The following is a 16,131-nucleotide window of genomic DNA, read 5'->3' on the forward strand; positions in this document are numbered from 1 at the left end:
TGCAGTGAGGATGTCTCAGTGTCTAGAAGAAAAATGCATTGTGGATAGGCTCATGATGGGTGGCCATCTCCTGCGATTATGTAGTGACTACTATGGTATTACTTTGATTAATGGTCTTTTTTTCAAGAGCAAATACCAAACATCTTCCAGTTCTGTCTTCTCAGTTTGAGGATTGCCTGCTTCCTTTTATCTAATGTGATAGAAAACTGTAAATCATTTTAAGAAATAAGATTAAGGTTATAGTATACAGGAGCTTTGCTAAAACTATTATATCTACACTACTGCTTCTCAAACTGTGTTACAAGCACCACTGATGTTACTCGACCTTCCTGTAGCGATATTTGGAGGAATCTCTGAAATAACTTAAAAACAAACTACAGTTCGAACTAAGATATTGCCGCAATGTTAAGTTGAAATGTCTTGTTTCAACATGAGCCTGATATATCGTCATTTTGATTCAAGTTCATGATAAGTTACAAGCTGAAATGACTCCTGTGTGAACTGTCGGTAGTTGAACAGTGTCAGCCTACGCTGCTGAATTTTAACATCAACTAGTAGTATTTGTATGGACGTCTATTTCTGAGGTACATGGTGTAACATGTTTAAGAAGCATTGATCTACACCACACGTAGACTGTGTTATCAAGCGAGGATCAGAGTGGGTTTAGATCAAAAATCCTTCCATAGCAGTTAACTCTGCTGATACGTATCTTCTGATGTCCTCAAACAGTAAATGTGAATGTAAAAACTTTCCCCAGCGGGCCACCGTAGGCTCTTTTGATTTTTTATGTAGATGTCTTTTTGGTTCTTTCTCTTGCAGTGAAGGTGTAACGACCTGTTTCAATCAACCACCTGCATGAACAGAAACTGTTTGCACAACCTGAAAGTATGACACACTCAACTGTTGCCACAAAACAGTTTGTCAGTTTATGTGTCAACCCGGTTATTGGTGGTGAGCTGTTGAGGTGACTGCAGACATGATTCAGCATGTGATATCTTGTGTCTCGGCCTCGGAAACTTCAAAACTACAATTAAAAAGATGTTATTGGTTGCATTATGGGAAATGTAGGATCCATTATTGTTGGATTTTGACTTTAGGGACTCAAAGTCAGGATGTCTCTTGTAAGTCATCCAATTTTTATGGGAAAGGAATACTAAATTACAGAAGAAACACTGAAACAGGTCGAGTTAAAGCACCGCTGCTGTCAGTTAACAAAATTCTACCTCAGATTCACAGAGTGCATGAAAAATGTTTAGTTTACAGACATTATTATCACGGGGGAACTCGATTTTTGTTGAGTTAGGTCTGACAGCTGTTTTTATTCCATTTTCTTAAAAAATATGAAAAATACTGTGGTTAACAGTTATGTGCTTGTTTGTTGAATCCTCGTCAATTTCAAAATCTGCATCATTGCTGTCACTGCATTCTTCAGCATCACTCAGGTCTTCTAGATTCGAAAACTGGCATTGGAATTTCAGCTGAATGAGGCATTGGTCTATAGCTGAAGGTAGATTAGGATATTCTATTTTGGTTTTATTTTTCTTGTTAAATCCTGATGTTTTCACTAAACAAAAGTAACAGTCTGTGCAATGATCTTTTTGCTCTCGCCAAACCATGGAGATAACCAAATGCCAATTTTGACGTGTTCCTTTGGTCCACATCCGTAAACTCTCGACACACTGCTTGCACACTTTGTGAGGGGCCGATGACTTGTCTTGATCACCGAGTTTGACTTTTAAAATATGCAAAATATGCTTGTTTGCAAATGCACTGATGTTTGCTTTCCTCTGACTTGGAATGGTGAAACTACCACAAATATAGCAAAAGGAGTCAGGGTTGTTTAGGCATTCAAGACGAGAAGTAGCAGGAGCAGACATGATCTGGAACAAAGGAAATATATACCTATGTAAATAAAACACTAAGATGGAATAGTTACAAGCTTTGAAAACTACAAAAACAGCATAAAACGAAATAGAACTTATACCGGTATGCCCATGGTTACAAGGTTAAGAGAAAAGCCAGAACAAATCCTCTTCATTCCCACTATGCCAGCTTTCTGTTTGCAGTTATTGATAGTACTGACCTATTGGGAGCTGCACACACCTTTCACCGCACTGTCTCAATTGTGACTGCACAATTTTGGATCAGCATGCCAATTTTAGTTTTAATCAGCATAAAAATATAACTTAACAGAAAATTGTTTTCCAATTGTTCCTGTGTTATTCTTACCCTTTCACACACACACACACACACACACACACACATATGCCTCATGACCTGCATGACATAATATATTGTGTCCAAGTTCAAGTCATCCTGACCTAGCAAGTAATGACAATAACTGCAAAGTCATTGTCATTATGTCCTAAGCTTAGTCACAGTTCCTTGCATACCACCCACATAGATTTGCTGTGTTTAGATGTCGCTAAGAGTCTACAGGCTGAACATGTTCAGCAGGTATAAAGTGTACTATGCTCTATATATTAGATAAATGTGTCAGCGTTAGCTAACAGTACTGAGAGTGTATTTGCTCATAAACCAAAGTTTTATCCAGGCTGAAATATTTCATACTGAATGTGCTAACGATTTGGTTCCCCAGAGGATGAACCCTAGTGACTGTGGTGATTCCCTGTCTTCCTTTAGTCCTACTGAGGTTGACATTTATGTTTTTTTGTGAAATTTCTAAACAATTATTGGATGGAAATCCCCTGAAACTACAAACATGTTCATGTTCCCCTCAGGATTAATTACTTTGGTGATTCCCTTCATACTTTATGAGCTGTACTTTGTATTCAGTCCAACAAGCCAAACTTGTTAAACATTATACTTGTTGCCATGTTAGTATCTACAGCTTCACAGATCTGCTAGCAAGGCTAGACTCTTCATCTTTGTCTTACAAACTAAGTCATTTCAACACCTGAGTAAACTCCAAACTATGTGCATAGCTTGACACTTCAGATTCCAGTGAATTAACCTTTTAAAAGTGAGAACCCTGACTTTACCACTGCAACCATTTTGACATTTTAGCTCAAGACCCAAAACACAAAAACCGCATAAAACGTATCTTAAGAGATTGAAACGCATTCTGACTAAAAGCAAATGATGTGATGATCTAGGTTAGTCTTGTGTTAGCCACATACTGTAACCATAACCTTATTACTTTTCTAGCAAGGCTACTGCAGCGCTACTGTTCTCATGAAGCAGAAACAATGGGAAATCCCTACCAGAGGGAGAGTACTTATCAGTTTCAGTCAAAACAAGGGCTGAAATCATTTATTTACAAAGCCCATTCTTTCTCTGTCCTGTTGATTACACAAGTGAATCATGAGCGTGTGAAGTAAGAAATAACTCCCTAAAATAACCAGCAAAACTACTCAACACTTTCAAAGCAGCTTTCATGATGCTCTTCGGTGGATGGAGTTTCTTCATTTATATGGGACCACTATGAAACCTTGGTCACATGATAACAGATTGTAAAATGGGGAAATCACTACACCTTTTTAATTTAGGTGAGGAAGACCACGAGATCCAGATGAAAAGTTCCAGAAAACGTTTGAGCTAAATTCTTGAATTGTAATCCCTGCAATGATTTCTTACATCTTCCCATAGCGCTATCATCAGCAACTATTTTGATAATCGATTAAATATATATATATATATATATATTGAGTTTAGAGCAACAGAAAAGTATTTGGCAACTATTTTGATATTCGTAAGTAATTTTAAAACCAAAAATGCCGAACATTCCCTTGTATCAGCTTCTAATTTTTTAAAAAAATGTTACTGTTCCCTGTTCAATGAGTATGTGTGTTTGGATTTATGCCTACTGGCTGGACAAAAATGTATTTTTTTCTATTTATTCAGAAAATAATCTGCAGATGAACTGACATTGAAAAATGATGTTTAGTGGCAACCATGCTTACTTTGGTGTATGACCAAGTAACTGCAGACCTACAGTAATGACGTGACTATCATCCCCAACTAGGCTTTGTGTTAATTACTAAATGCTAATGTAAGATGATGAACATGGTAAACTGTGCCTGCTAAACAATAACAATACCACCGTATCTACAGCCTCAGAAATGTCTCCAACCATCACCAATATCAACAATAGAATTACTATCAAGTGTTTTTATTGATTATTTAACCTTGTAGTCTTACATCATTACCTGTCTTGACCCTTTCAAACCAAAGTAACGAGAAAACTCTTGCAATAGTCCAGCTCTCTGATTCTTTGACTTTTTTTCTGAAAGATTTAGGACAAGGTTTATTAGTAAAATAAAAGAAATCTGATCTGACACTTTTCCAAACTTCTGGCCTTTCGGGGCATGCTTCATTTTTTGAATTTTATTTCAGGGGTGTATGAAAAGAACATTAGAGGACAGAAAACATGATGGAAAAGACAGAGCAACAGTGAAAAGAACAGTTAAGAAAGTTGACAAAGGGAAGCGAGGAGAAAGTTCATGACTTATCACACACATTTCAAAAGGTTTTTCTGTGAAAACATGACATGCAAACGCAACCAGACAACCCAAAATCATAATTAATTAAACAGCTTTATAATCAGTCACAAACATCTCCAGCAGGGAAACATAAATAGATCTACCAGGTAAAGTACCTTAAGCTACCTTAAGTTAAAGTACCTTAAGTTAAACAGCCACTTAAAATAAGTGCCAATCAAATGTTTGTTTTCTTAAGTATTACTTTTTGTTTTGTTTTTGTCAATCTTTGAGTGATAAAACGGAAGTATCTTGACGAGGAGTACATGGAAAGTAAAGGGGTAACCCATGTACACACACACACACACACACACACATCTAAAGACAAAAACACTGATCAACACAGATCAGGTTTGAGCGGCAGGAGGTTTCCTTTACTTTTTCTACTGATCTCTTTTCACCATCCTCAGCACGTGTTGATGACTCAGTCTACTTTCAAGTTATCGTGCACTGTTGGTTATATCTAAATTTTGGCCAAGATATCCTACAGTACCTTTAATGTGTGCTACACACATATATCTAACTTAAAGAAGTGGGTGACTTCTGTGACTTGAAATTTTCTTAACTGTTCTTGCTCAAATTAAACACTGCTTAAGACAGCGGTGTACAACGGTAAACAATCTTTAATAAAATCACCAATTTACTGCATGTGTTAATTGAATTTTGTATATTTAAAAACAAAAATAAGTTCCCATTGTTCAAACGATTGTTCTTGTGTGTTTGATGTTGTGTTTGAAATGTTAGGGGACGGTGAGGGAGTATTTCTATTTTAAGAGTCACGACTAACTAACATAGCACTAAAATGACCTACAGTACTCTTTTACACTGACCGGTACACTTTAATCCAGCACAACATCTGTATCATAAATTCTACTTTTACGAAGCTTATAGTTTCCCAAATTTTTGCTGACACTGTCAAAGAGGTATTCATTGAGCTATTCTGTTTGTTTGTAGTTTTCAGTAGTGTTAAACGGGACTGCATTATATTGAGAGGTGTTTCTAATATTTTGACCATTTACATACATGAAAAAGGCCACAATATTGGGAACTGTTCAATATAATGCATATATATCCAATAATAAGAAAGACATTTCTGAAATAATTCTCAGTTACACTCAGTTTGCCTCTGATGAACAGGACGAGACAGCCGTGATCATGAGGTGTCATACATACACCTCAGGTCCAAGAGTCCTGCATCTGACCCGTTCAGACGTTACAGATGAAAACAGACAATAAACATCTCTTGGGGAACATGTTTGCGTGTCTGTCTTGTGCATTCGGGTGTCACCTCTACACTTTCTCTTTTCTGTGTTTCATATCACTCCTGTCAACAGCGTAACGGTTTGTGGTGATTTCATGTTGCTGGTGCGACAGCGCTCTCTTGTGTCAGAACATCACATCCCGTCACTGCTGTGTGTCACAGCACAGCAAGCTCAGGCAAAACCACTGACTGGAACCACACTGTACATATACATGGAGTGTATATATATACAGTATATTCACACCACAGAGGAAAAAGATCAAACTTTCCTCTCCCCGCTCCCTCCCACTGCAAGTGCTTCCCAACGTGACTCATGGTTTTCCATTGACACTGCTGCCAGATGTTGAGTTCTTGCTGCGGTTCAGCCAGGAGGACAGGAGGTTGCGGGGCCTCGGCTGTCGAGAGGGGGCCTGTGCCAGACGGACCATGCGCGGTGAGCGCCACACCTTAATGGTAGAGTCATCGCTGGCAGACAGCAGCAGCTCCTGGTCGGCAGAGCTGAATGCCACCGAGTTCACCACGTCGTCGTGTGCCAGACGTGCCAGGCAGATGTTGTAGTGACGGTCCCAGATGTAGCCGTGCTTGTCCTCTGCTCCACTACAGGTAAGGTGGAGAGATAAGTCAGTGAAGGCTTTACAGTGAAACAATTTCACTGTTGTCAAAGCATTTGCTTCAGGTCTGTTATTACACGGGGTCTAATCTGTTATTTTCCGCAATAATAATGATAATTTCATAATAATGATCATCACAAGTTCCCAGAAGCAAATTTGTCTTTGTCGGAAAATTGTGAGGGTGTCAGGTGTGAGAGCTGTATCTATTCTTGGAAAAGAAATTTGTCTTCAGTCACCCACCTGGCAACAAAGTCCCTGCTGACGTCGAGGAAGATAAAAAAGCACTCATCGTTAGGCGTGAAGGCTCGATGAGCGCGCAGGCTCCTTCTCTCCTCCCTCAGGTTCTTCAGGTCGATCACATGGAGGTCAATCTCCTCCGCGATGGGAGGAGGACACTTAGGGTCAGAGATCACACACCCGGCTGGCCAAGCCCGGCTATTCACATAAAGGTACCTGATCCATGAACGGAAAGGAGTACATTTAGAGTCCTGATGGCATATGTAATCTAAAAAGTTGTTGTATGCGTTGCACTGGCACAAGACACAAAGTCTATGCACACATTTATGTGGACACATCATTTACTCACCTGTGGTCTGGTGAAAGGCCCATACCGATGATGTGTCCATGGATATCAATGACGTGGTCCAGGGAATCAAAAAACTCTTCTGAACTTCGCTCTTTCCCAAGTACAGGCCCAGAAGTGGTCATCTGGTCCGGCTTGATACGCTTAATACCTTAAAAAAAGACCACAAAGACCACACGAGATTAGTCTGATGGTATTGTGTGTAATTATTCTGATCTTTCTTGGATGTATCTGCATGCTTTGGGAGCACCCTTACCTATCTGGTGAGGGGAGTATGTAAGGCTGCCGGTGGTGAAGAGTAAATAAGTTTTGTCTTCTCCATCGCTGCTCTCAGAAGGCTCGATTAGGCTGGACTCAGGGGGCTTCGAGTGGGCTCTGCCCATCATCTTAGCCACGTGGGTCTCGATCGCCAGCTCCCTGGCCCCTACATTTTTACATTTCTGACAGGACGGGAGAAAAGAACAAATAGGAGGCAGAATGAAGACCAATGTGATTTTTTTTAATGGATACAAATGTCAATACTCACCATAACATGGTCCAGGCCTGAGAGGGTGGGCTGAGAATGGAGGCTGTGACACCTCGCTCCCTTCTGGAGCTGCTCGTGCTCCTCTTCCGCCTCTTCATCCTCCTCACTGCCGGAGGTTCCCAGGTCAAAGAGGAGGGGCTGGTGGTGCTGGTCCTGCTGCTGCCCCTTTTGCCTTCGAGCCTGAGACTGAGCCTCGTAGTCCAGCAGTAAGTCCGGGTTGTCGTGACGACGGCAGTGAGCCACCATCACTGTGCGGATGGTACTGGCATTAATGTTCTGGATCTTGAAAAGGCGCTTGACCACGTTGACGTTCTCCGATTCAACATCCTGTCGAGAGAAAACAGGATGAGGTGGAGCCTTGGTACAGGAGGTGCATATTCCACTCCGGTGAGCTACTGTATTGTTATTTTTGTTTTTACCTGGAAGGCTTTATTGAGCCAGAGCACAGAGCAGGACGTCATGTTGCCTATCCAGTGCAGGTTCCCCGAGATCAGGTGAGTCTCGTTCAGCCAGCAGCCAAACACATCGTACGGCTTGTTCCTCACACGCGACAACAGCGTGTAATTTTCTGACGTGTGTAAAGACATTTTCATTGAAATAACTTACAAATCTAAAAGCCCCGAAAATGTTTACACAGTTGTGAATTAACAGCTTCAGCATAAACTAAACATTATAACCTTCATGATTTATTGCAGGTGTGCCTAATAATCTGGAGTGTAAACAGCTGAGACTTTGAGCATAAAGATGATTTAAGGGTTTGCTTTTCTTTTTTAAAAGTAACAAAAGAAATGCATCTTCTCCCATGAATTTCAACCTACATCAGGCCTTCTTCACACATACCTGTTATTTGTGTTGATTGAGTTGTTGTGTCTGATCTCAAAAGGAAATCACACAATCTGCCCACATCTTAGTGTGTGGGAGGAAAGACTAGACTAAACTAGACAAGAATAGATCATTGTGAAAACTAAAATTATCTTCAAGCCACAGTCGCAGGAAATTATGACACACAAATGTTTTGTGGGGGTTTTTGGGGCTTTTGTTTTGGTTCTTACCCAGGCTGATGACGGCGATTTCCCCGGATGATGAGTGGTGTGGGCCGAGGTAGACGCCAGACACGAGCAGCAGGGTGTCGTCAGCATTGAACTGTGAGAACTGGGTATAGCCCCAGTTGAACTGCCGCATGCTGGAGCTGTGCACCAGCGAGATATTACCGTCTGGCCGCTCTGTGTCCCATAGCTGCATACGAGAAGCGAGAAGACATGTTTTGGAGAGAAGTGAGTGGATGTTACGGAGGATGTGAGTTGCTGGTGGTGACACATTTCAGGGATAAGAGAAGAAAATTATCTGAACAACGTGAAAAAAAGAACTATAATACAATAATAATTAAAAAGACTTCTGGCTTGAGACTTTTGTTTCCATGTTTCTTGTCAAGATCTACCAATTAGTAAAAAATAAAACTCACCAAGATTTATGAGAATTGCTTTTTGTCCAAAAGTTTATCCTGTCAAACTATGTTTTGTCTGGTTTTAGAGTAAATATGCAGTCTGTTATCATCTCAAGGCAAAATGAGAGTTGAAACCATGATCCGCATTCATGTGATTGGCCGAATGTCACGTGATTGTAGTTCAATGAGGCCGGTGTGTCAGATTCATGACCATACATGTCATTTTATGTGCGTTCCGGCATTGTTACTGATGTTATACATACATGAAAATGATGTCACCTTTAAAACACTGAATTAATTACAATTAATCATCAAGTTTTACTGATCAAATGTCAAATTAAAATGACACAGCCATATGTTCTGGCTCATCTTTCAACAGTATCTCAAACTAAATGTGTCCTTGTTTGTTTTGGTGTCCTTTCTTTTATTTTATTGTATATATTATTATGTATAGGTCACTCTTCAATGTAGATTTCACATAATTACATCAACATATCATAATGATTTCTCAATGACCTGCTTGTCCTCATCTAAACTCATGATAACATTTATTATAACTCAAGAAAACAACTCATTTGTATCTAAGAATTAGGTCTCAAATGCCCGTGGATCATCCTGTAATCTCAGTAATCTTTTTAATCCCTACCTTAACAGTGCAGTCTTTGGAGCAGGAGGAGAACCGGTGACCCCTGTGAGAAAAGGCCAGGTGGAGGACTTGGTCACTGTGCTCTCTCAGCGTCTGAACCTCCACACATGGGATACAGTCAAACAGACGTCTGAACTCCCTGTACCACGACACGGCCGCTGCACAAAGGTAGATCAGGAGTTATTTAAAGCTGCATCTGGTCTACACACAAAGCTGTTATCAGTGTGTTTTATGCAATAAATAACTGTAACAGGACACGTGGATTTCTTCTGTTGAACGTATGATTATAATTTATACCTGGGTGTCGTGGTACAGAGCGTGGTATACGATAGTAGCTGTAGAACAGCTCCCTCCAAAGGAACTCATCTCTGGAGACAGCCAGCCACTGTCTGCAGGTCAGACCAGCTCTCAGCACGGCTTCATGGGGCAGATGCAGGAAGATCTCCAACACCAGGCTGTCCGGCAGAACTCGGCCACACTCCATCCTAACATCCTGTGTAACACACACACACACAGACACAGACACCAGGCTAAAAATTACTTTTTAAAAAGGCAACAGTCTTGTCTCAGTTTCAGACTGGATTTTAGTTCATGACCGGTCAAGATCACAGCTTCGGGGATGTCACCTATTTGCCTGTGCATTTTCATATTTGTTAATTGTCTGGGAGGAGATGTCAGCCAAATCTTCTGGAATAAAATTTGGCTTCGTAAATCACAAAGAGTTTATCTGCAAAACAGCATCCGCAGTCTGTAAATACTGCAGGGCGATGCTTAATGAGGTAACTTAATGTAGCAACCGTACAGAGTAGGCTAAGCAGGCTATACTGTCTGGTCTTGGTCTTAACTCAGTCTCAACCCCTCAGTCTTGGTCTTGGTTTAGTACAACACTGCCTCCAGATACCACTACAGGACGGTTTCATGCCTTAGTTTGAGAACATATGACTGCAAATCCTCACATTTGAGCAGCTGAAAAAACTGAGTGACAAAGTAAATTAATTATTTAAAATATCTGGATTTAAGAGTCCAAATATGAAGATATAAGATTACGCTATAACTCAGAGGTTTTCCCCATGCAGCCATAAATAACTGGAGGTCTCACCTTTACTGGGACTAAGTTGAGCCAAACAGCTGAGAGCTGATCTGCTGGTGTGTGTTAACACCGCTAAGGCAGTGGCAGCTGCCTCAGACACCACTAAGGCAGTGGCAGCTGCCTCGACAGGTTAGTGGCAGCTGGCTCAGACACCGCTAAGGCAGTGGCAGCTGCCTCAGACACCGGCAGCTGCCTCGACAGGTTAGTGGCAGCTGCCTCAGACACCACTAAGGCAGTGGCAGCTGTGCCACTACTAGCTGCCGCTGCCACAAATTGAGCCAGCCCTTGCTGACTCCTGCTGTCAGAGCAGCTCATTGAAGCTAACATCAACATGTTTATGTACAGGCATTGTGGATACTAACATCTTCCTCTGAGTTGTCAATGCAAAGAGCTGTGTGATGGAGGGATTTAAAGCCATGTCAGCGTGGCATTCCCTCTATTCACAAGCTGACATTACCGTACAGCATCAGAAAAAATTTCATGTGCGCTACATTTAAAAATACGCACCCGTGTCTAGCTCAATGAGTAAAAGCATGCAGCGCAACTTTGATAAACGTCGTGTGAAGATGACCTAACACGGACATTTTTGTCGCCCGGTGTTGCGGTTTAACGAGTGACCATGTTAACTGGCGACCGTCTGTGTTTTGTCGTACTTACGACAGCTGTTGAAACAGGAAGATGAATACGCAACTGTCAAAACAAGACACGAGTCACTTTGCATATTTTGATACTGTGACGTTGGTATAAAAAAAAAATAAAAAAATAAATAAAGAGGCATTCACGACGACAGTTGTGCATATTCCTGTTTTCAACGGTTTGTCGTAACTACGACAACCACGGACTCATTCGGCAGCCGGCCGCCAGTTAACACGGTCACTCGTTAAACCGGAACACCTGTCAAACTCTCAAAACAAGTCGCTGTGTTTACACCTGAAAACAAGCTGTCTAGCATCCACACTGACCTACTACACGTTCACTAGATAAACGTCTGTCAGCTGACATACATGTGTGCGTGTTAGTCAAACCGAAATCAGCCAGTTTACAGCCACGCTAACTGAATGTCTGTCGAGCTAACGATAAGCTAGCTATCTAGTTAGCTGACGTTTGTTTTCAACTTCTCGCCTGACGACGATTTTATTTCCGACGACAAGCGGCTGCTTTTGTGCACAAACGCTTCTGTTGCATGTGTCAATCGTCTCGGCTCAGCACAAAGTTGTTGACATGAACTGTGACCCACCTGCTGGATCAAAGTGTGTTGCAGAGAAAAAAAACCAAGCGGCTAGCTGCTAGCGTTGACGGCTAGCTGCAGAAGAATGACAACAATCCCGCAGACTCTACCAACAGATAACAGCGTCATCGTCCGGCAAGGCCAACTCAATCGATTATCACTGAAATATCACTTTAGTTTTTCCTTTCTTGAAGGCTGAGCTTATTCTATAATATTTTCTAGATCTTTATTTTAAAAAAGAAGGGTACATGATATGATTTATTTTAGCACAGAGAGACGCTGAAAAGTCCAGGAATGCATTCAATTTAATACATATATAGACATATAATACTTATTTATTTATTTGTTTGTTTATTTATTTATTTATATAATGAATGAATTAAACACCTGCAGCGAAATTGAACCCGTGCTAGGATGTTTACAAATAGTATTAAAAAAAGTCAAATAAATAGAACCACAAATAGAAATAAAAACCATATACAACATCTGACACAAATATGGTCAATCACTTTTTGAAGTTGTTGCACATTTTGTTCTTAATAGATGGTTGCTTGTTTACATATGTTGTTTTTGGTTGTTTATATACTGGAATATTGTAACAAAAATAATTTCCCCCTGGGATTATTAAAGTGTTTCTGATACTGATTCTGATTAAATTAGGCTGTAGACAACGAATGAATGACTCAGCATCTAGCAGAGGAGGAGTCCAAATTGAACTGATATTGATAGAAATTAGGAGAAACTTGATTTACTGACATGCTTTATGTTTGTTTGGGTGTGTTAGGATGGCCATGTTGCAAGGCAGGAAGCTTGAGGTAGAAGTGTGTGTGTATGTGTGTGTGTGTGTGTGTGTGTGTGTGTGTGTGTGTGTGTGCAAACCAGGTGTTTATTTCACCGACATTGACACACTAAACATACATACTTAAACCATATATGGTGGACCTGAAACACAAGTGGTCATACCAGCAGACCAGGAGGCCACGGCAGCCTTATATACCGCGCTGCTGCTACCGACCTAGACCCTGACACAGTCTGGGGGATTCAGCTCCTACCGTTACATCTCAGCATGACCAACACTGGACAAAAACCTTAAAATACATTCACACTCTACTATATTACCATTTAAACTGTATCTTCTACCTGTGCTGAACACCACCAAAGAATCTGGCCTGCCCTGGTCTCCACTCATTCCCTGCTGAGGGGCAACACAGGACCTCCACACACACATTGTTAACACAATGGATACACAATTCAGTAAAAGATTCACTACTTTGGTTTGTGCCTCATTCTTTAATATGTTTACTCATTGTGCTACTGCTAACCAAAAGTAATGAATACGTATTTGTATTTTTATTTGTTGTTGTATGGCAAAGATATTCCATCTTTGCCATATTTTCATTGGACCTTTAACTTGTGTTAATGTTAATGCATGTAAATGTTATCTTCTATCTGTCATCTCAGGGTTAAGACGTTTGTTTTTGATAGAGCTTAGTTAGATCTGGCTCGGGTGAGTCCTGAACCATCCCTCAGTTATGCTGCTATAGGCTTAGACTGCTGAGGGACTGTGTGGTGACTCTCAGTGTTGACTGACGTCAGAGTGAGCATCTCTCTGAGGAGTCTGTAACTTAGAAACGTTCTGGCGCGGAGTGTCAGTTCACACACATCATTATCACACCTAACAACATTTGGAAGAGATGAGCTAGACTTCAAGTTGAACTTGTAAAGAAAACATTAAAGTGGAACGATGCTGTGACTGCTATTCTCTGGTAAGTAATAAAACTTTCTGAGACGCATATTATAGCCAGTTTTTAAACAGACTTAAAACTTTATGTTGTTTATGTCTTCATGTTATTGTGAATAATTACATATATTTTCACCATAGACAGCCTCATTAATTTCACTCTGTTGAAGTGTTTAATGAAATAAGTCACGACAATACACTGTACAGTAAGAGTGTGTGTACTATAGAGCCTGTTAAACCTGATAGGGGTGGGATCAAGTTACCTGTCACAACATTAACTCAGCGGAAAAAAACTGGTCTGATACTACAAACATAAAATGTCTCCTCCACTTTGCCTTCCCTTAGGACTGCGATATGTTGCTGAGCGGATAGCTTCTTGCTGTGGCTCTTCACAGAAGCACAGAACAGCAACAGGATGCCTTTTCCAGTGTAAAGGTGCTGATTATTTTAGTGAAACTGTACCAATTTGAAATAATGATGCATGCAGCTCTGCGATAAGTAAAACTTTGTTTTCTCACTGTGCAGGACAGAAAGTGTGGACAGTCTCCTGTGATGAGACAACAAAGAGTAAATATCCATCCTAAGTGGACAGAAGAGATGCCCACATTTCCCCATCATCTTATTTATCTCTGAACCTGCAGCATGTTGATGTGTAGTTGCTTGGTACTTGTTATAATGATGACTTGTCCAAAAACTTCTTGTAGGGAAGCTGGATAATGTCTGACAGCCGACAAGTGGCTCAGAAGTGACTCACAATCTACTGTATGTAACAATACAACAACAACAACTGTGTCATTAAAGTGTCCTTACACCGTTTCTCCAGAAGAGGCCCAACTTCTTTCTTCAGACTCTTTTTTCTGAGTGTGTGGCGTCATCATGTGGAAGAAAAAACAACTGCAGGAGACACTTACCTCTGAAGACAGACAGAAAAACTGGTTCACATGTGACTAAAATGAAACAAATTTGGATGATTCAAATAAGAGTACACATTATAGCCTTTCACAAGATAGTGCACTTGAAGTGTATAAAGTAAAGTGCATGTTGGTTTCTTTATTTATTTACCATGACTTGCTACTTTTATGTGCATGAAACCGTTACTGTCCACAGAGGAGAATTGTCTTTGACTTTAAAACATCAAAACAGACACAAGTAATCCATCCATTCTGTAACCACTTATAGGGTCGTACGGGGTTGTGGAGCCTGTCCCAGCTGACTTAGGACAAGAGGACAAGTCGCCAGCTCATCACGGGGCACATAGAGACAAACAACCACTCACACCTCTGGGAAATTTAGACTCACTGCAATTTAGACTGCGTGTCTTTGGACTGTTGGAGGAAGCTGGAGTACCTGGAGAACCATGGGGAGAACATACACACAGGACAGTCCCGACTGAGGTTCAAACAACAAACCTTCTTACTGTGAGGCTACTCTAAGATAACTACTAGATAAGACTCTGAAATAAGAATAGCTTTTTATATACAGAGGCCTTTACAAGTTGCCAGTCTATAGCAACACACACAAATAGAAAAACACATTTATTGTTGAGTGGTAACAAGAGCAAATCATTGCCGACACAACAAGAACAAACTAACATCTCACTCTTCAAACTGTACCTGCTGCAAGGCTCCACACGCTGCCACTTGCCTAATGTCCACTGGGATACTGAGTCACCAGTCCATGTGATGCTGCACAGGGAAGGCAGGTAAAGCATCATCAACAACCTTTTCTCTAAACTTACAGTCTAAACCAGGTCTGACATGACCCAAAGAAACAATGAATCTAGAAAATAACGCACAAAACTTTGTCCTGTAAAAGGCTTTCATCACATTTTGGTATCTTCTGTAAGCAAAATCCATCACAGCTCCAACTCCCTCATGATGCTGACTAAAAACATTATCAATCTAACTTGTGTTTTGCTTCCATTGAACAAATCATAGCCAACACATGTTACTTAGTCATGTTTTTCTAAAAAGTGTGACAGGTTTGCTATTTTTTTTTTATTTACAACTCAATTTGTACTTTGTTTACAGTTAAATAAACTAGACTTGGTTATCAGGTTGAATCTGAGCTGAAAAGCTGTTCATCTCAGTCTTTCTTTCTGGACATATTATGAATTATTATAACAGATTATAATGTGTGTAGTCTTTTAGCAAAGGCAGACGGTGGCGGATGAAATTCACCACACTGAGCAGCTCATAAAACAACTCAAGCACTCATATGTAGAAAGAGCCAGCTGCTGACGTGTTCCTACAATAATGACCATCATATGTAATATCATATCATATTTATTTAGAATAGAAGAAAGCACAAATGTATTTACATTCACATGTACAGTACAGTACAATTTTACAATTACACAATAGTATAGCATCCAGTCTGTGCAAGGTTAAAGTGACAGTTTCAATTTACAGTGTGGAACGATGCAGCTGAACAATGTACACTGGTGGCCACGTCCCTTATTTTTCTACTTACTGTACAAATCTCTGACTGTTGTTTCACCTG

At 40.5% G+C, this 16,131-nt stretch overlaps 1 protein-coding gene and 1 long non-coding RNA gene across 2 annotated transcripts; one reads left to right on the plus strand and one right to left on the minus strand.

Annotated features, from left to right (window-relative positions):
* Positions 1 to 4,306: 4,306 nt before the first annotated feature.
* On the minus strand, positions 4,307 to 12,015 carry fbxw5 (F-box and WD repeat domain containing 5). Its single transcript, XM_010738621.3, has 10 exons — positions 11,898 to 12,015; positions 9,868 to 10,063; positions 9,571 to 9,728; positions 8,533 to 8,716; positions 7,900 to 8,048; positions 7,481 to 7,807; positions 7,211 to 7,394; positions 6,958 to 7,105; positions 6,612 to 6,824; positions 4,307 to 6,357 (listed from the first exon to the last, which is right to left on the minus strand). The coding sequence occupies exons 2-10, from the start codon at positions 10,052 to 10,054 to the stop codon at positions 6,072 to 6,074; spliced, it is 1,836 nt and encodes a 611-aa protein (XP_010736923.3). The 5' UTR covers positions 10,055 to 10,063; positions 11,898 to 12,015; the 3' UTR covers positions 4,307 to 6,071.
* A 1,449-nt stretch (positions 12,016 to 13,464) lies between these two features.
* On the plus strand, positions 13,465 to 14,542 carry LOC109141937 (uncharacterized). The gene is made up of 3 exons (XR_002042856.2): positions 13,465 to 13,654; positions 13,975 to 14,064; positions 14,155 to 14,542. It is a non-coding gene; the product is annotated as an uncharacterized LOC109141937 (long non-coding RNA).
* The last annotated feature ends 1,589 nt before the right edge of the window (positions 14,543 to 16,131 follow it).

This window comes from Larimichthys crocea, chromosome IX (genome assembly GCF_000972845.2).
Source record: "Larimichthys crocea isolate SSNF chromosome IX, L_crocea_2.0, whole genome shotgun sequence".
NCBI classification, from domain to species: Eukaryota; Metazoa; Chordata; class Actinopteri; family Sciaenidae; genus Larimichthys; species Larimichthys crocea.